Source organism: Rhinolophus hipposideros, assembly GCF_964194185.1.
Source record: "Rhinolophus hipposideros genome assembly, chromosome: 9".
NCBI lineage: Eukaryota > Metazoa > Chordata > Mammalia > Chiroptera > Rhinolophidae > Rhinolophus > Rhinolophus hipposideros.
Window position 1 is genome coordinate 4,023,525 of NC_138055.1, and position 21,147 is coordinate 4,044,671.

Sequence of the window (21,147 nt, forward strand, 5' to 3'; positions counted from 1 at the left end):
TGGTGGGAAGTGTCCCAGCCCTAACCTGGGGCCAGAACTGCCTGGGAGCAGCAGTGACAAAAGCTGGGGCAAGAACCCCAGATCCCTGGTCCGCTGCCCATTGTTGGGTCCCCTGCGTGCAGGTGCTCAAACACACACAGCAGGGAGCACGCAGTCTCAATGACAAGCTCACACTTCAGTTTTCCTGCAGGTTAAGCCCGACTACCAGAGACGAAGGCCTGGGAAAAACTTCCCCACACACAGACGCGGCCCACGGTCCCACAGAGGAAACAAGAGCAGGCCAGGCTCACTTACTATTGCAGACTGACACCAAACTGCTGGGTGGGCAGAGGGGGCCGCGGCGGCGGCGTCTTGGCAGGAGGGAGTGGCCTACCCTTGTGCAGGTTCCGCAGCTTCTCGTCGTACCTGTGGACACAGCAGAAGCCCGGTTCTCACCTGGCAGGGGAGAAGCCTAGGACCACATGGGGCCACCTCTAGGGCTGTCTGGGGGCCAAATGCCCATGAACATCTATGGGACATCCGAGTATCTCATCCGTCTGGGCCCATGTGCCACACCGCATTCTCTCTCTCTCTCTCTCTCTCTCTCTCTCTCTCTCACACACACACACACACACTCACACTTACAATCCCCCATTGCCATGGGGTGTTCCCACAAAAAGCAGGAAGGATGGTCTAACCCCTGTCAAATGTCCAGTCTCTCCTGCCAACCCCTGGCCAATATTTCACTAACATGTGTCCGCACAGGGGCTTCCCTCTGCTGGTAACAGCCTTCCCTGGCTTCTCAATATAGCCAACTGCCCCTTTAAATCTCACTTTAGGAGTCACCTCCTCCTGGAAGCCTTCCGTGATATCCCCTTTCCACTAGTCCCCCCCAGCTGGGTTAAGTGCCTCCTGCATCCCCTGTCATCACTGACTTGTGATCCCCACTACGTGGGAGTGTCCTGAGGGCAGGGGAACTCCCCACACAGCTCTATATCCCCAGCACCCCAGTACTTTGGTGGCCAGAGGGGGCATAACATCTCTACTCCCCCTGTAAGGCTGCCAACCTCACCTGCACGCAGCTTGGCAAGCGCCCTGCTCCCTCACAGGAGCCCCCCAGACAGGGAGATGTAAAGGGCAGAGGCACCCAGGCAGGGTTACAAGGTGCCCAGGCAGGGTTAGAAGGTGCCCAGGCAGGGTTAGAGGCATGGGCTGGACTGGGCCTCGCCCTGAGCTGGCCCTGAGCCAGAGCCACTACACGCCTACCTGGGCTCCTTCTGCTCCCAACACCCTACATGAGAGTCTGTGGAAAGGGGGAACACCGCTGCTGTGTAAAATAAAGCAGCAGACACACCAATTAAGCTTTCAGCAGAAAGCCCCGGATGGGTTGTTCTCCAGGGCACCTGCGACAGGCCTGAGAACATTTCACTCTGTACAGTATTACCCACACACGTGAGAAATAGCCCCAAGTCTCTGCTCAAAAGCAAAAACGCTAAAGACCGAGGCAGCGAACAGCAGTGACCACTATGGTTATTTTTTCAAATCCATTTTGTAATGGAGGTTGAGAAAAACATCGGGTCCATGCACACAACTGCCCTCAGCCTCGCTTCTCTGAGTCAGTAATCAGCATCTTTACCGCACATTTTTGTGGATGCCACAGATTTCTGAGCCGGATCTGGCCGGCTGGTTAGAAATGAAGGCTTCAACCTTAATGGGGTGGGTCCAAGACGTGTGGACATAAGGACGGTCCACACTGCCGCTCTCGTAACAGGGTATGACTCACTGCAGAACTTCCGGGGGAATGGCCAGCTGGTCGTATTGGAGGTGTTCACGGAGCTCACTCAGATGGTTGAAATAGGTGACTTTTTTCCCAAACTTGTGACTGAAAAAGAAGAAGCGAAGAGAGTGAAAATGATTAGGTGGTAACAGAGAGGCCAGGCGTGGCAGGGAGGAGCAGGAAAACAGCGGTGGCATTTTTCGTATTAAGAAAATGTAACTGCTGACACAATTTCAAACCAGGATATAACAGAAGCCGCCCATGCCTGCAGATGTTTTGCTTTCTGAAGATCTCAGATGCATCAACCACTCTTGGGAGTCTCATCTGCATAAAAATAAACACCCGCCTCCAGTATGAATCTGCCCGTGAATGTGCAGACACAGGAGATGGCGTGGGGGCCAGGGAGCCAGAGGGTGCAGGGAGGGCAGCCTCCGTGGGGTTTCCCAGGCGGCCAGCCCCTCTCTCTGTGAGGGTCCTGTGAGGGCAGAGACCACATCCGAGTCCTCTGCGGTTTCTCTCCTGGACGGGGTCACTCTGGGGACCACAGTGGGGTGAGCACGGCTGCCAAGGCCAGACGAGCCCCGGCCGAATCAACTCAGCACCTCGCAGGGCCTCAGTCCCCTCTCCTAAGTGGGACTATTTACACAAACCAGTCCACACTGTCCTACACCCGGTAGACATTACTACCTGTGTCCATTGTTATCATCAGGCCTCCTCGTTTCCTGAGCTGCAAAGTGGGGAAAGGACAGGAAGATGGAATGGGTGGGATGTGCTCGGCCAGCGTCCGCACCTGGCAAATGATCACTACCTACCAGACCGTTTTCACAGCGTCACTGACGTATCACCGAGTGACACAAAACGGCACGTATTTCATGTACACAACTGGGTGCCTTTGGACAAGTGCGTACAGCCTGACGCTACCTCCACAATCCAGGTGACAAGCATATCCATCACCTCCAAGGGCTCCTCAGGTCCCTTTGCTTCTGTGTGTGGGAAGGAACATTTAACATAAAATGCACCCTCTGAGCCAATTTTCAGTGCAGGATACCGTGTTGGTACCGCCGGCTCTGGGCTGTCCACATGCTTAGAACCTCCGCATCTTGTAAAACCAAAACTGATTTGTTTCATCCCAAGCCCACTTGAGTCCAGAGGCCCCGGGGAGGCCCAGCCACACGCACCGGCTCCCCCTAGTGGATGAGGGGGAACCAGCCAGGGTGCCAGACCCCCAGCCATCTGCACTGAGGGGCAAAGGAGACCTCACCACCGCCTGGGGGACAGAGGTGTCAGCTTTAGAGCTGCAGGGAGGCCCCTCATGCCAACACAAGAGCCCCTTCATCTTTCTGTGTTTTCTGGTGTCCTTCTCCAGCCAGCCAGGCATTTGCTGGACACCAGCCTCTGCAGATGGAAGCGGGGCCATGCTTCCTGCTTCTCACACCTGGAAAAGGCCTCTGGGCAGCTCATCCAGGGACGCCAATGAGGTGTGCATGGAATTGCCAGGCCCCACCCCAGAGGGTCTGAGGCAGGGGGTGTGGACCAGCCCCGCCCATGGCAGCAAGTGGAGAGCCACTGAGCTTGCCCACCTCCTCTATCCTTGGATACAGACTCCAGGGAGTCACGTGGGCAGCCAGGGCACAGCCGAGACATGGCCCCGACCCTGATTCCTGTGGTCCTCTCCTGGCACCTGCTTATGTCCATGCCTGAGGCGAGAAAAGGGGAGGAACCACACAGGCTTGAGATTCCCAGCAGAGCCCTTACTCGCTGTGTGACCTCAGGCAAGCTCCTTAACCTTTCTGAGTGTCAACATCCTCTCCTCTGGAATAGGGAAAATACAGCTGACTTCATAGGATTGTTTTAGGGTGCCTGGCACATAAGGTACATAGGATAGTATAATTAAATTAATCACAGAAGGATAATAAGAAATTTTAAAAACACTAGCAGCTAACACTAAACATTTGTTAGTGCCAGGCAGACCCCATTCTAAACACTATGGATATGAGTTGTTATAACAACAGAATGACTGAAGTAGCATCGAGAACCACACGGGGAAACTGAGGCAGAGAGAAGGTGCCTCTCTTGCCCAGAGTAATGGGTAGGCAGGGGCATTGCAGTCAAGCCTGGGTGGTCTGATTCCAGGACCCCACATCCTCTAGGCTGCAAACAGCAGAAACGGGTGATTTTTTTTCCCCCAAGAACTTTAGAGGTTTCTAGAACTCTTAGAGCTTCTGTAGAATGAATAACAACACTAATAAACAGAACACCTGAATGGCCTTCTTGGGCAGTCAGGTCACTAGGACTGGCTCTCTCACTGAGTCAAATATGGCACCAGCAGTCTGGTCCTGGTTAAACAACAAAGCAGACGAACAAAATCCCACCTTCCCAGTGGGTGCATGTCTGCAGCACAGGCAACCAGGTGAGAAAGTTGGCAAGGAATTCTAGTAAAACGAAACGAGCTCTCTGGCCCCCAAAGTCTCTCCCTGTGTTCAACGGGGAACGAACTCAAGTCCGCTATTCCAGGAATTCTCCAAGTGGAGACAGCAGAGCTGAGAATCACATCTGACCCCCAAGCTCAGGTTTCCTGGAAGAAGTGTCAAAAGAAGGGCCTGACCCCGATGGCATACCACCTCCTAAAAAGATTTTCATTCCAGATCAGATCGAAGCCTTCCCTGACCTCCCTGATTAGAGGGTCAAGCAGGATTTATTAACAAGGAGGGCATCTCGGAACACCCAAAAGGCCATCTACAAACTGGGGATTCTTCTCAGCCCCCTACCACCTGGCAAACACACCTGCTTGCGTCTGCAGGTCTCAGGACTCTGGATTTGGCGGGGGTGGGGGTGGCACAGGGCTCCTCCTGAGTCACATCTCACCATGAGACGCTCTGGGAAGTTTCTTCTCAAGTCCCAGAGAGGCCCAGAGAGCAGAGGGGGCTCGGAAGGCAGGACTGGGCCTCTGCCAGCAATCGGGGGATCGCACAGTACATGTGTGTGTGCGTGTGTGCACATGTGAGCACATGTACGTGTGTCCGTGTTCACCAGGTGAGAAGAGAGGGTCGGTGGGAACTTGAGAGGGGCCAGAGTACGAACAATATAGACGGTGGTGAGCAGAGAGGCCACGTACCTGATGAGGGGTTTGAAGACTTTCCACAGGACTTTGATGAAGTTGGTGGGGTGCACGACGTAAAGGGCCTTCAAGTTCTTCTTGTACCTGAGAGGGAAGGTGAGACGACTTCAGAGCACGAGACTTGGACAGGCACCCTGAGCTAAAGAACCGCTTCAACCGTGAGCCTCAGAACCTTCGCTTCTCGCCAGAGCCAATTAAAGGCCGTGGACGACTTAGAAAGGGTCCAAACACGGGGAAAATCAGGACCCCGCCCACCACCGCTGCCAGGCGTGCACACCGCGCTTTAGGTGGCGAGACCGGAGCCCCCACTTACTGCTGCTCGCTCACGCCAAGACCAAGGGCAAGGGGCACACGGCACACACGGAGGGCATGTGGCCACAGGTCTCAAACTGAAACTTCACAGACCGTTCATCCCCACTTCTCTGCTAGGAATTGATCCGGGGCGAACGAGCGGTTCACTGTGCAGCTCATAACAGGCTGCGAGGTGGGCCACAGGGCGCCCCACACAGGGGGACGCGAGGCACCCTCTGAAAGACAAGGCGCTTCTTAGCTTGCCTCCCTTCCTCCTTCCTGAATAATTCAGTCCAGAGCCATGAGGCTGAGCCAGGGCAGTTGGCATCCACCCAGGGTGGGGACAGAGGTAGCAGCGCATGTCGGGGTCTGAGAGGGCCAGCAGGGTGGCCATGGGACCTGGCGGGGACCCCGCCTGCCACCTGCTTTTGTGCTGCCCACAAGCTAAGAAGGGCTTTACATTTTTACATGGTTGAAAAAAATTAAAACAATAATAGTTCATGACATAATATGTGAAAATGGCTGAAGTTTACAGTTTCAGCACCCACAATGCTCTTCCTGGAACATAGTTCTGCCTACTTGTTTACGTGCAGTCTGTGGCTGCTTTCATACTATACGGCAGAGTAGTTGTGACAAAGACCTGATGGCCCGTAAAACGAAAATATTGACTGTCTGGCTCTCTAAGGACACATGTGCCCAGCCTAGGTGACAACACTGGGCAGAGCTGCTGGCCCGAAAAGGAGGTGACCCCACTTCCCCCAGGCTGCTCACAGGACCACCCTGCCTGGCCCCTGCTGTCCTGCCCTTGCCACTGCACAGCTGTGACCCCTCGTGTCGTCTGGGCACCCCCTCACTTAGCCCCCATCCTGAGGTCCGCCTGAGGGCCCAGGGCACGTACTTCCTGTCAAACTCCTTGTAGGTGGTCTGCAGCCACCTCAGGGACGGTTTGTTCCGGCTGTTCAGCCCGTAGTGGAAGTAGACGATGGTGTAATCGCTCTCCACATACTGGTCCAGCGTGTACTTCAGATACCTGGGCACAAAGCACAGACTTGGTTATGAAAGTCACATTCTCGTTATTAGTTAACCACGTAGGCTGGGGTCACCCAGTGGGTGCCAGCACTGAGACTCCACCCGCCAGGGGACCCAGTCCTCATTTGTTAGATGACAACGGAGACTCAGAGACATCAAGTAACTTACACCAGGTCACACAGCTAGTGAGTGGGTGTGGTAGGCCGAATATGGCCCCCGAAGGACATCCACGTCAAATTCCTGGAGCCCGGGAACATGGTCTGACTTGGAAAAGGGTCATAGCAGGTGTGATTAAGTTAAGGATCTTGAGAGAAGGAGCTAATCCTGGGTTAGCCAAGTGGGTCCTAAATGCGTCACATGTGTCCTGATAAGGCAGATATAGAGGAAGAATCTCGGAGGGGAGACGGCCACGTGAAGATGGAGGCAGAGCAGAGCCACGCAGCCCCCGGCTCAGGAGGGTACAGGATGGCACAGAACCATCAGAAGCTAGAAAAGGCAGGGAGAGACCCCTCCTCCCCGGAGCCTGAGGGAGTGCGGCCCTGCTCACACCCTGATTTCAGACTTCCGGCCTCCAGGACTGTGAGAGAATGAATGTCTGTTGTTTTATGCCACCCAGTGTGCAGTAATTTGTTACAACCATCACAGGAAACTAACACAGAGGATGAGCTGGGATTTAAACCCAGGACTGACTCCCCAGCCACCTCCATCTCAGACTCCCTGCTGCTCTGTGCATTTCTAGAAGCAAGCAAGTCCATTCTGGGTTTGCTCCTAATATTTTTGGACGTTAGAGCAGGATCCTGACTCTGCTCAACCTTTTCATTTGACGACATTCACAATATGGGCTCCACAAGTCTCCGTGGCCACTTCTAAGGGCTGCACAGCCCTCAGTGCCCCCCGCGGCACACCTATGGACACACTGGAAAAGGCCTCCTCCATGCATCTGCAGGGGGACGAGCCATGCAAGGCCCATCCCAAGCCCCTGCCAGCACTGTGGCAGGGACTCCTGACATTGCACACACCAGGTCATCGTGTCATTACCTAGAAGGGCACCTTGTAATTAATCCAGCCTGGCGTGCCCCCAGGTACTCAGGCCTGGCCTCTCTGAGGCTGTGGCTGGGAGCTCTGGGGTCCACAGTGGACAGGACTCCCCAGAACCATTCCCTCGGGAGAAAACCCCAGCAGACTCTGGCCGTCTGTAAGCGCTGGGCCGGCCCTGCCTGGACACCACAGTGGATCTTCACCTTGCACGAAAGGATATCAGCTTCTCCTTTGCTGGTCTGATTCCTAAACATTGGGGAGCCCTCTGCCCAAGGCACTGACCATCTGGACTGCCAGCCTTACACGTATTCCCTCAATCCTCCCGATGACCCGGATGGGAACCATTATGCCCATTCTACAGTAGAGTTAGCTGAGGCTGGCAGACAACCAGTTAGGGACAGGGTCAGAATGTGAACAGAGCAGCTTGGCTCCAGAGTCCACTCTCTTACTCACACTTTCCCACCCCCAGAAAGCCACCTGCTCCCAACCATCCTCTGCCTTGATGTATAAAAGCTGACCTCACATGGTACATGATTTCAGCTCACCGATTATAAAAGCAACTTCAACTCCCAGACACCCTCCAGCACATTGTCTCAAATGCCCTCTGGACTAAGCCACCAGGACATAATTCACCAAAGTCACCCGTCATCCAGTGGCCCTCACACACAGAACCCAGGTCAAGATACCCAATGTCACACAGAGTCCCCGGGCCGTTGAGAACTCATCACTTCTGAAAGGCTGGTTCCGTCTGCCTTTCTCAACGTGTTTGTCCAGAAAAAGGAAACAAGGGGAATGTCTTTGCTCAGTTCACTGTCCACACTGGGCACTCCTAGTAAAAGCAGGCTCCTTCCCTCCAGCCCAACGTGCCCCCCAATTCTTTCCGCAGTTCTTGCTGAGTTCTTCTCGGTGTCCAAACACCTGCCACATGTGCTAAGCACAGGAAGTCATTAACTAAATTCCTGGTTGAGCTTCAAAGACGTGGCCTTATATCTTCACCCGTTTCAAAAACTGGAGCCCACACCTGGCCACAGCACAGCCATCGTTCGCAGGTGGAGAGGAAAAATGATGGTCCTCTAGGCTGGTTTTTGCCTAAAGGCCGTGGAAAAGGTTAAGTCTTAGGGCTCTTCCTCACAAGGCTGAAAAGCCCCGGGGCACCTTTGTCTTAAATCAGAAAAAGGTGCTCCTTCCTCTAGGCAGCCATCTTCCAGCACTGGGTGAGAAGAGCGCCAGCTGGATGGTGGCCCCTCAACAGCGGCTGTGCTTGAATCTCCATCTAGTAGTGAAGATTTCTTGGGCAGGGGCATGAAAGAGCACACAACGTACCAACTGTTGGCAAACGTCCTTTTTCTTGCATTGAGGTGAAAATTCGTAACGTAACACTAACCACTTTAAAGTGAGTGGTTCAGTGGCATTTTAGTATGTTCATGTTGCTGTGTGACCACCATCATCTCTGTCTGGTTCCAAAACATTCTCACCGCCCAGAAGAAAGCGACCACCACCTGCTTTCTGTCTGTCGGGGGTGCTTCTGTCTTTACAAGAAAACAAATCCTGAATTCATTCCTGGCCCAGTGGCACCTTCGGTGAGGGCTGACCCAGAGATCATGGATGATTTGATGCCACAACAGGAAAAAATTGACAAGGGAGTGTGTTAAATCTCGGACGACCTCAGGATAAATGCTCTCCTGGCACTGGGCGTCCCCTCTCCCTGGGGGCCCCAAAAAGCACTGAGCCTGGGCTGTAGAAGGCGTTAGCTCCCCCAGGGAGGCCAGCACCTCCTGGGAGGGCCAGCTCGCCATCTGGGGTAACCTGCCCCCCAGGATCCTGGCTGGCCTCGTGAATTCTGTGGCGATCTCACCACACGGCAGCAGAACCGGCTGAAGATTCTCCCGGGCGCCTGTCCCCAGCAAGGTTTCTGCCATCACCATTGTGTGTTCAGCTGCTGTCGACAGATTCTCTAACAGACTAGATTGGATGTTTGGGTCCAGGGATTCTCACGAAACAGCCAGCCCAAAGGCTTCCAGGTGCGTCTATGATCCGACTGTGCCTTTGTTCATTTCGAGCTCGGGCCTCCGGGTCACGGCCGCTCTGCACCGTGCTGGGGGTGGGAAGGCCGGTGGGTTTTAAGAGTCGGGAAGTGGGACCCGGAAGTAGTGCGGGCACAGCCTCCCCGCCGCTGTGGCGTTCTGTCCCCAGCCGTGAACGAGGCCACCTCTCTGTCCCTCAGAAGGGCACACAAACGTTTCCAGGGATGCCCAGACGTGGGCCGGGAGCGAAGCAGAATCAGCGTATTGTCAGAGAACAGCTTCCGAGGCACGGAGCACCCACGTGCGCCCCACGGGCAGAGGAAACACCTCAAACGTGGTGTTTAAGGTCAGTCACACGGGCGGGCCCCTCGGCCACTGCCGCTAACGTGGGCAGGGACTCTGCTCCAGTGGACAGGATGCATGGCTTCAAACAGGGGCCACAGTGGCCTGCAGAGCAGGCACTGCCCTCAGAACATGGCTTTGTCTCCCCAGACGGAGCTTGTCATCGGCCGAGGTCTCCCGCTCAGCCAGAAGGCAGTTCCGGGCGGACGTTGCACGTGGTGTTTTGCCAGCTCCAGCTCTCATGAAGCTCGCTGGTGCCGCCGGGGAAGGGGGCAGTGGAAGCAGCGTGGCCGTCTCACACAGCGTGCAGCTGCCAGCAGCAAGGGACAGGATGGAGGGGTGATGGTGGCCAAGGCCACACTCAGGTAAGTAGAAGGAGCTTCCTTCTGAGCAGCAGGAAACTAAGCAAATGCAGAGGGCATGTGGCTTCGACAGGGAGTGAGGAGACCTAAAAGTGCCCTGAGGCTTAGGGCCAGAGCTCACGACGGTGGACCTACAGCCACCCTGGGCTGAAGACGGCAGCAGTGCGGCAGGGTGGCTTGTGACCTGGCTGTTGATGTGACATCGTCTGGGGACCCACTCATGAATCTATGTACGCTTGCCTTTGACCTGGAACACCCACTGTGCTGAGGGTGATGGAGGGGCATGTGCACAGGTAGGGGTACACACACGGGAGGGGCCTGGCACACGGGTGGGGGCGGGCGTGGAGCGGGCGCACGACGGGACTTACTCTAGCAGACGCCTGTGGTTGAGCTCGTGGGAGGGCGGCATCCGGCAACAGCTGAACGTGACGATGCGCCTTCCAAAGCGGTCCTCCCCTGCAGGAAGACACAGGTGTGAGCCTGGCCATGGCACCAACACCCAGGGCTGCCTCTCGGAACACCCGCAGGCATTACCAAAACTAGCAGCCTCCTGCCCAGCCCAGCTGAGCGAACAGGCGCAGCTGGCCGGCCACAGCCAAGGTGGCGTCTGCGGAATAAGCACCTACTATGTGACACTGCGCACCTCAGCCAAGTTCATCTTCACCACCGGCCTACACGTGGCAAACAGTCTCCCCCACTTTACAAATAGAATTTTAGGGTGCAGTAAGTCACCAGTGCAATGTACACAGCGTGCGGAGGGCAGCTGGGATTGAAATCTAAACATGACTGGCTTCAAAGTTGGTGTCTGGCCACTCTGCACGCTGCCTCCTACAAAATTAAAGCACCTCCCAAAGGCTCCCCAAGACTTTGGGTCCTGGGTTGGCCTGGGGGACAGTAGCTCCTGGGTGTGGCCTCAAAGGGTACAGGAGCCCTCTTAGAAGCGTGGATGTTTGGTCCTGGCCCGTCATGACCCGGGTCACCCTGCGATGTCTCAACAGCATCTGTGCTCACCTCATACAGGACAGCGGGGTGAAGGTGGGTACTCCTTGAGGGCTGGCCCCTGGTCTAACCACCTGGGCCCCACAATCCAGGCTTGCTTCTCATGCCTGCAGCTCAAATTATGTCCAATAGTCATGTATCAATTGACTGAAAGACTGATTACAGAAAGATTATGAGGAACCTGAAGAAAACAAGGATACCCTGCTAGAAATGTACACGACTTTAAAACTCACTTCCATTGGAAAGAAGAATTTACATCTGTTTTCAGATGTTCACATGAAGTGAGAAAGGAGAGCAAAGCGTTCTCATCCCCCTCCAGCTCTGAAAGGTAATGAACCAAGATTACACATGTGCGTGCATAGACTCGCATGTACACACACACACACACACACACACACACACACGTGCACGTGCTCTGATGTTCCCGCCCCGGCCGCCCGGCCAGGACCCCCGTTTGTTATTCAGGACACGTGCGATTCTTCCCAGGCGCCTGGAAGCCAGTGTGATGCTCAGAAATCTGGAGTTCTTTCAGTTTCCAAATGCAGCAATCCTCCCATTTCACGGGCTCGTTAAGAATTCTGGTCAGGCTTTCCGTTCGTGTAGGAAGCACCCGTTTGAAAGGGCTGCACTGGAACCCACACACTTATTCGCTTCCCTTGCCAAATGGGTGTTTTCACGCACAAACCCTTCAATGGCTGTGCCTGGGAGTACAAAGTATTTTCCCAACAATGTTCTACCGTCTGGGAGGCCAGGGCTCCCGGCAACCCCCAGTCTGTGCTCGCCTATGGGGCGAGAGAGAAAAGGACAACTATGCTTCTGAAGTTGTGAAGGTCAGAAAACCCAGCAGCACTGTCGTGCCCAGGATCAGAGCACGTGCAAGGTCTTAGAGATGCGCTGAACAATTGGGTGAATGAAGTATCAGGTCAACGAGCATTCACGGAGGACCCACTGTGTGCTCAGCTCTGTGAAGAAAGACCAGACACGGCCCCTGCCTGGCCCTACAGCCCAGGGAAAGGACAGTGACGTGGGGAAGGCGGGGTCTCTGCCCAGCTGCACAAGCCCCTCTGAGAGCCTGCGGAGCCCCCCGCAGGAGCCCCTGGCAGCCACACCTACCTCTGCAATGACTTCTACCTGGGGTGGGACACGCTTCCCGGGGAAAGGGCACCGTCCTCCACAGAACGGCCCTCCCTTCAGACGTGAGAGGCAAAGCAGGGGTCCCTACAGGACCTAGGCCCCCCCACTTCTGACTGGCAGGGTACAAATTCGCAGGTTCCCACTACCCCCCTCATGATGGAGAATTCACTAGAATGACTCACAGAACTTGAGAAAGGGTCATACTTATAATCACAGTTTATTATAAAGGGTACAAACGAGGACCAGCCAAGGAGGGAGACAGCCAGGGGGGGCCCGGGGTGTCCCGGACATGAAGCCTCCCTGCCCTTCCCCCAGGGAGACAGGAACACGGATATGTCATCACCACCCAGGGCGGCCCCACTGTGCCCAGTCGTTACTGCACAGGCATGACTGACTGCACCATGATTCCGTCCATGGGTCCATACGTACCACTGACAACTGACTGCACTCGGTCTGCAGCCCCCCCCCCGGGGTCATGAGACCCCGCTTCTAGTCCCATGGCTGGTCATTCTGGCACAGCAGCTCCCTCCTGAGTCGTCTGTTAGCAGAAACCACCTAGGGATCCTCCACAGGCACCTCTGTGCCAGAAACTATCACGAATCACAAAGACACTCCTGTCACTTGGGAAATTCCAAGGACTTAAAAGCTACCTCCCAGGAACCAGGGACAAAGGCCAGCCACATTCTTCACCAGAGCCCCAGACCCTGCACCCAGCCCAGCTGTGCCAGGCAAGAGATGCAGAGGCCAACCTCCAGGAAGAGTGAGGTTCATCCACCAAGGCCACCCTACCCGTGTCCACTCAGTGTCCTGGTGGAACATGGGTCAGGTGCGGCCCCTGCCCGCAGACAGACACCGCCGTAGCTGAGATGAGGAAGGAAGCAGAGCGTCCACGGCTCCACGACAGGGAGAGATGGTCAGGAACAGAGCAACCCAGTGTCTGATGGACACAGAGAACTCAGAGAGAGGCGTGGGAGAGCGTCCCAGAGGATAGGGGACGGGTGTGGGGATGGGCATACCCCAGCCAAGTGGGGGACAGCAAGGCGACCCCAGGGCCAAGGGTGAGCAGCAGGAAACTTCTGATGAGAAGTCGGACACCTGATTCCCAGAAAATCTGAGAAACTTGGTGTCCAAGAACGAGAACCCTCTGGGCAATGCCAGGACACAGGAGGTCTTCAACAGATGCCAGCGCCCTCCTCAGACACACAGGCCCCACTGCCCTCCCCACCCTAGTTTCCTGGTTTACCGATGGTAGGTGGGGGTCTCACGGCCTTTCAGTGCACCTCAGACCTGTTGCTGAAGAGGGGACCCTGGCAGGAGAGCGGACGTGCCACGACGGCTCTGGTCATCTGGCCCAAAGCACGGAGGGGATGTGGAGACAGGGCGAAAAGGCAGGGAGGCTCAGAACAGTGAATTCCCTCCCACCTGAGAAGTCTCTCAGCCAGCAGTAGGGTGTGAGGGCCGCTGACCAGGCCCTGAGCCCCTCCCACCCTGCCCTCTGAATACAAGAGCACAGCATGTGCAAAGGCACTGAGGCAGGGACATGGAGATGGGATAGAGCCAGCGCCCACACAGGACCCAGTTCCTTCTCCCCACGGGCCTCTTGCTTGTATAAAGCACTGATTCATCCAATGAACACTTATTGAGCACCCACTGTTTGTAGGATCTATTGACCAGCACGACTCTGAGCTGTGAAGGTGCACTACTACTAAAGGCTTTTTACTCCCCTCAGAACAAAACGCACAACCAACCCACCATTTTCTTTTCAGATCAACAGATTTCCCAATGTCCAGCCAAACTAACCTCACAACATTATTCAGATTCAACAAACTTTCATGAAGCTCAGAGCAAGTGCAGCCGTGGCAAAACTGGGTTCCTTATACTCTCCCCTCTACAGGTGATGCATTTGAAAAGTTACATAATAAAAAGTGAAAAGAGGAGGGAGGGAGAGAAGAAAAGCAAAGGCCCACCGGGGCAGAACTGTCCCCACTCACCAGCCGGGAAGCCCTGTGTAGCCTCTTTGCTTGTGTGCAATATGGGGATAACAATAAAACTGACTAGCAGGGTACAGGGAGGATTAAATCAACAGCTTGAGCAAAGTCTTGGTATAGTGCTGGCACATAGTAAGTGCTCAATAAACGTGAGCTGTTACCTCATGCCAGGCAATGTTGGGTGCTTACAGGTGTGCTGTGTCATCTACAGGTGAGGAAACTGAGGTCCAGAAAGGTCAAGTGAGCGTCAGAACTTAGTTCAGTCGCAGCTGGCTGGCTCCAAGGGCGGCACAGCCAGCCCGGCCTCCATTACTTCCCCTGCCCCTGGGAGCCCCACATCCCCAGCGGGAGGCCCTCCACGCGCCCGCAGCCGTGAGGAAGCCCGGGGACAGCCAGCCCTGCATCTTATTAAGCCGTCACCGTGGCATGTGCCTTCACGACATCAGTCAATATGAGTAAATGCCCCTTCACGGCTCTCCGGTAACACAGGCCAGCATATCGAAAGCAAGCTTCAAAATGATATAATAGGAAAGGAAATGAAAACTATCAATAAAATGGAAATTCTGCAAGGCACCGGCTTAATTCACGAGCCCCATTTCTCCCCTTGCTGTTTACAACCCTACATCGTTCACTGTCTCCGAGACGGGAGAAGCCCAGTTTATGAATAAAGAAATGATTCCCGGAGCCATTACCTCTGATCCGCTCCAGACAATCCATCACCTGCTGGAGAGGGAAGGACAATCACAACGCATAATGAGGCAGCAGCAACTGTGGGGTGACTGGGGGGTTGTCTGTTTGGGGCTTGGTTTGAAGGCTGCTAACCTTCTTGTAGAAGTGAAAGGAGTTTTGAAGACATTCTGTCTGTGTCCTGCAGCGGGGCCCAGCTGGGTCTGACGGGGTTGAAAGGAAAGAGCTGGGTGCTGGGGCTGTGATTTGTCATCAGTGTTCCTGTGTTTCTCTTCTCTCTGCCATTCGCTCCCTTCTGGCCTCGGCGATTACACCTCCCGCCTCCTCTGATCCTTCCCTCTGCCTACGCTGCTTTCCGCCATCTCATGTCCCTTCTGAGCACGCAGCTCCCAGGCCCTACCTTCAGACAATGACCACTTCTTAGCATATTTAAATCAACTTTATTTACAAAACATTATCTTAAGAGTTAAAACTCTACAAAGCTTCCATTTGGCCAAATACAGAATCCCTTAAACAATGACAGGTCATTCAATATTAGATGAGTCTTTGGTTTCTGGCTGAAGTTCTGATATTCAGTATTAGAGGAAGTGGCACCCGGGAGAGGAAAATTCAGGGAACTCCTTGGTGGGAGTGACATGTGGTTACCCTGCAGCAGAGCCCTGGGTGGGGGTCCGAGAGGGGCGGTGCTACTTCCGAAAGGAGCAGGGGGTCCCAACGTTCCAGGTCCTCAACTGTCCCCCGGCCCACTGGCCACACAGGAGTGTCAACACGACTTAGGGACCAGGGAACAAAGCCGGACGCCAAGGTGAGGCCCTGGGAGGAGGGGACACAGGACTGACCCTCAGTGAGGGAACACCCCCCCGGCTGCTCCATCTGGAAAAGCTTCTGGCGATTTCAGGGACGTTGGCTTTCCCTCTAATAATGTTCTCTCTCCTCTGCCATTGAGTCACCCAGTTCAGAGCGTTCAGATGTCCCCGCTTTAGTTCTTTGACTATAAAATCAATTTCACCCAGGTGTAGAGCTGGTTCTGTTCAGCTTTCCTCCAGCCGCCTGCCTGCTCTATTCCTGGTGACTTTCTGGTTAAGACAGGCATCTTTCAAGGATGGCCTGAGGCCGTTGGCCATTGTTCTTTTAAGACAGTTCAACCTCTCAAGAAGCTGGGGTCTAAATGGGCGAGAACTCTGCTCCAAAAGAAGAGACCTCTCTGGAATCCAAGGACTGCCGCCCGAGCCACCCCCCCCCCAAGGAAATGTGCAGCAGTGAGGGCAGGGGTTCGAGTGTTCAACTGTGACAATTTTATATAACGTCTCTAGGAAGAGCCTGAGCACACCCCGAGGCAACCCAAAGTCCCTTAACGGTGCTGAAGGACCCACAGCAAACCACGGGGACACCACCTACGTCCCACCAGGAAGGAACCCTGTCCCGGCCCCTGGGGAGCCCCAGCGCAGCAGGTGGAGATGAGACACATAAAAGCAGCAGCCCAAGTTACTTCCCAGGGACCCTGTCTCTTAATTCAACATTTCCTTCTGCGCCCCTGGAATCTTCATCCCATTCTGCAAGGCCCCTTCCCAGATAGGTTTCACCACTCCTCCAGCATGACACAAAAAATCTCTCAAATTCGCCCCTCGTCTCCAGGCACTGCCACATTAGCTCAGACCGTCACCATTCTTGCTCCTGCCGGTCCCCCTGCCTCGTGCAGCCGCCATCAGCATCCTCCACAGCGCAGCAAGAGGATCATTCTAAATCACAAACCCCATACATGGGTCCTTTTTATAGTTCCCCAGAGCCATCGCACCCAAGTGCAAACGCCCCAGCGTGCCCCCCAAGGTACCAAAAAACGTGGTTCCTGCTATGCAGCCCCCTCTCAACGATAAGGTGAAGAAAGATCCAAGATAAGATGTACTTCGTTCATAAAGACTAAGGCTGAACGGGCTAGATGGAGAAGGCCCTCTCTACGAGCACCAGAGAAAGCTGTGCGGTGGTCGGCACTGTACTAACACGAGACAAATCAGGCAAGGAGTATGAATACAGGAGCACTGCCTGACGTAAAGAAGGCCACTTAAGAATGACAAAACGGGCAACACAGCAAGAAGACATAACACTCCTACGTGGATATGCCCCTGGAAACAAAACGTCAAAACCCACGGAACAAAAGCAGACAGAACCAAAGGGAGAAATGGACAAACTGCAATCACAGGTGCTTTGAACACGCCTCTGTCAGTAACTGAAAAATGCAGACACGAAGTTCTCCATCTAAGGGTGTAGAAGGTCTGGACACTATTCATGAACCTAACCTAAATGAAAGACCTAGAACACTCCACCCAGCAATGCAGTATACACAAAGTGTGATCACAAAATACAGTGAATGTTTGAATTTTTAAAAAAGTATTACAGTAAAAGACACATTGCCATTAATCCCCCTCAAAATACTCCCCTCACTTCTAACACACTTATCCCATCGTCCTTGCCGCTCTCTGAAGCAGTTGGAAGTCCTCTTTCATGAGTGTCTTTAGTTGTGCTGTCATGGCTGCCTCGATGTCCTGAATCATTTTGACTTTGGGGAAGAGCCAGAAATCACATGGGGCCAGATCCGGTGAATAAGGTGGATGAGGACACACCGTAATATTTTTTTTAATAAGTAAATGTCTTTTTTTTAAAAAATTTTTATTGGGGAGTATTGGGGAACAGTGTGCTTCTCCAGGGCCCATCAGCTCCAAGTCAAGTTGTGCTCCAATCTAGTTGTGGAGGGCGCAGCTCAGCTCCAGTTGCCGTTTTCAATCTTCAGTTGCAGGGGGCGCAGCCCACCATCCCATGAGGGGATTGAACCGGCAACCCTGTTGTTTAGGGCTTGCACTCTAACCAACTGAGCCATCTGGCCACCCCTGTAATGTTTTTATTTGACAGAAATTGCCATATACCAGAAGCAATGTGTGACACGGAGCGTTGTCATGATGGAGGATGATTTATGGCACGCTTTAAAACACACCTTCTCTCAACCGTCGCTCATACCCAACTGACTGCACTGAGCAAGTTGAAACTCGTCCCACACTGTTACTAAGGGTCAGTGTGTCACTTCCTATATTGAAGACCCCTGCCTTTCCGCTCCATGGCACTCGGCAATAGCATTCATCGTATTTTTTTATCACACCTCATATAAGGCCGTGGTTCTCAAACCTTTTAGGCCTCAGAACCCGTCAATGCTCTTAAAAATTACTGAGGACCTCAAAGAGCTTTAAAACAAAAATGTGGATTATTTCTATAGAAATTTACCATATGAGAAAACTAAAACAGAAAACTTTTAAGTACGTATTTATTCATTTTAAAAGAATAATAAGTCCACTACATGTTAACCTAAATAACGTATGTTTTATGTCTGATGAAAAGTGACTATATTTCCTGCCTTCCTTTTGTGGGCCCCTGATCTATGAGTCCGTGACCCCCAAATCCAGTCCAGCATTCATCCCTTCTACCGAAACCCTAAAGGTTTTCTAAAAAGGACTCTTGGGGCTTGAAATGTCTCGCTGCCTCTCGAACCCCATCCTTTCTGTGCTCTTCCTGCACTCGGCAGCACCAAAACGTTTTACCATTTGTGTCTCTGGGGACTTCAACTACCGAGAACTGTTCCTTTCTGCTCAAGATTCCAGACGCTTGGGGACAGAAACTAAGAGCTACGGAGCTAGGAGCAGGGGACAGAGAAGTGGGTTGTTAAGGTCACTGCCTGTGATGGCTAATTCCAGGTGTCACCTTGACTGGGCTCAGGGATGCCCTGGTGGCTGGTTAACATGATTTCGGGGAGTGTCTGTGAGGGTGTGTGCAGAAGAGACTAGCGTTTGAATCGCAGACTGAGTATGGAAGACGGTTCTCACCAGTGCGGGCGGGCATCATCCAACCCGCTGAGGGCCCGAATAGAGCAAAAGCGGGGAGGAAGGGCAAACCTGCTCTTTGTTTGAGCTGGGACATCCATCTTCTCCTGTCCTCGGACACCTGTGGACGCTAGTGCTCCTGGTTCTCATGCCTTTGGGGCTCGGCTGGGACTGACACCATCTGCTCTCCTGGGTGTCCAGCTGTAGGAGGCAGACCTGGGACTTCTCAGCCTCCATAATCGGGACCAATTCCCACAATACATCTCCTCTCATCTGCATCTCAATAGATCCTCTCGGTTCTGTGTCGCTGGAGAGCCCCGACTCATACACAGCCCACATGAGAAACACACCCTGAGAGGCCCAATCCCTAATGCCTCAGGTGATGCCCTCTTGCCCTCTGACTCCCCCCTGGGCACGGGGCGGCTTGTCGTCTCAGTTTCGGTAGATGTCTGTGGCTTCCATTGCCATGTAGCATAACAGTGTTGTTGGTAAATAAAACAACCCATTTCATTTTGGCCTCTGCTCTTTAAAGAGTAGTAGGGTGCTCAGGGCGGCCGGGTGGCTCAGTTAAAGCGCGAGCTCTGAGCGGCAGGGTTGCCGGTTCGATTCCCACATGGGCCAGTGAGCTGCGCCCTCCACAACTAGATTGAAAACAACGAGCTGCCACTGAGCTTCCGGAGGGGAGGCCGGGTGGCTCAGGTGGTTAGAGCGCGAGCTCTCAACAAGGTTGCCGGTTCAACTCCTGCATGGGATGGTGGGCTGCGCCCTCTGCAACTAAGATTGAAAACGGTGACTGGACTTGGAGCAGAGCTGCGCCCTCCACAACTAGACTGAAGGGCGACTTGGAGCTCATGAGGCCTGGAGAAACACACTGTCCCCCAATATTCCCCAATAAATATAAATTAATTAAAATTAAAATTAAAAAAAAGATATGTCACTAATATATTTGAAAAATAAACATAAAAAGAGTGGTAGGATGCTACCTGGTAGCTTCTAGAACACTTGGGCAATTGTCTGACAGGTATGTCATTTGCTTTTTCAAACCACTGGCAGGAACCTTTGTTCCTACTGAAGTTTTCATTCTGTGGGCACAGCCAAGCTAGACTGAAGCAGCCCCGATGAGCCCACCCCATGCCACAGGGCCCACAAGAAGGCTGGCACTGTCAGTGTTCCTGGGACTCACCTGCCACCTGTAAGATGCCATGTCTGGCCACATCGTAGAAGGGGTGATTCATGCTCAACACAGGGTCCTGGCCTGCGCCAGCTGGGGGCGCCACTGAGGGTCTCCTCACTGCACCCAGTGTGGCGGCCTCTTCCTCATCTCTCTGTAGTTCTATGGCAGACAATGAGGATTAGAGGAAGTCAGCTGTACTCTCTAGAAAGGAGGAGAATGAGGGAGCCTCCTGAGGGTTTTTTATAGGATAGTCGCCATGCCTCAGCTGTGTACCCACTATGCACCTGCTCAGTGTACAGCCACTATGCACCCAATATACACCCACCTCCGCTGTGCACCCACTATGCACATGCTCAGTGTGCACCCACTATTTATTCACCTGCCTCTCCTGCATACGCACTATTCACCTACTATGTACCTACCTCTCCTGTGTACCCACTATGCACACAGCTCTGCTGTATACCTACTATGCACCAATCTCTACTGTGCACCCACTATGCACTATGGAAGGAGAAAAATGAGACCCGAGGGCAGGATGTTGTCCTCCACACTGACTGGAGTGGAAACTGAGGCTCAGAGAGATGGAATGACTTCTCCAAGGTCACACTGCCAACCGGCAGCAGGGTGTGGACTTGAACTCGATTTTCCAGCTCCAAACTCTGACTCAGGCCCTTCTTGAAAGCTGCTGACACTGACAGCTGGCGGGAAGCCATGGTAGGGGGTGGAGGCAGACACTGGAGTCGCTGCGCTACGAGGCAGAAAGAAAGCGCCATCCTCCGAAGTAATGTTTAGTAGGGGCAGTTCCTTCAAACAAAACAACTCGAGCTTCTCTCAGAAATGTTTTCAGGTGGGAAAAGAATGGGAATTTCAAATGTCAGGTTAGGGTGGACTTCGGCCCTCAGGTGCACTGGGTTGAATAGCATCCCTTCAAAATTCACATCTACCTGGAACCTATGTGACCTCATTTGGAAACAGTGTCTTTAGAGGTGAAATTCATTAACATGAGGTCATACTGGATGAGGGTGGGCCCTGAATCCAAAGATCAGTGTCTTTACAAGAGGAGAGGACACAGGAAACACCAGGAAAAACACACTTGTACCTATTTCGGCTAGCTCCTCCAGGTCCAGCTGGGACATGCTCGGCTGGTGGGCAGGGTGGTCCAAGCACACGGCCTCGACGTCGCCTCTTGAGGATCTGGACATGGGGTCCTTTCAATGCCCTGAAGAAGAAGCACACAGAACCCCGGGGGTATTTCACACAAGGCCCCTGGACAGGGAGCGCTCCCGCTCACCAGCCAGTCCGTGTCCCGGGAGAGCAGGACGGAGCGCAGTGGGGGTGGGAC

General features: G+C 53.7%; 1 protein-coding gene across 2 annotated transcripts in view; it reads right to left on the bottom strand.

The window, feature by feature from the left end:
* The window catches only part of LOC308501669 (rho GTPase-activating protein 8-like), a 52,462-nt gene that overhangs the window by 16,974 nt on the left and 14,341 nt on the right, over window positions 1-21,147 (bottom strand). For both annotated transcript variants that reach the window (XM_081058373.1, XM_081058372.1), the window contains exons 2-8: window positions 20,905-21,024; window positions 19,815-19,964; window positions 10,329-10,416; window positions 6,064-6,195; window positions 4,872-4,958; window positions 1,763-1,861; window positions 295-405 (exon numbers count right to left, since the gene is read on the bottom strand). In XM_081058373.1, the coding sequence (XP_080914499.1) occupies window positions 295-405; window positions 1,763-1,861; window positions 4,872-4,958; window positions 6,064-6,195; window positions 10,329-10,416; window positions 19,815-19,964; window positions 20,905-21,007 (770 nt within the window). In that variant the 5' untranslated portion in view covers window positions 21,008-21,024. The remainder of the gene's footprint in view (window positions 1-294; window positions 406-1,762; window positions 1,862-4,871; window positions 4,959-6,063; window positions 6,196-10,328; window positions 10,417-19,814; window positions 19,965-20,904; window positions 21,025-21,147) is intronic.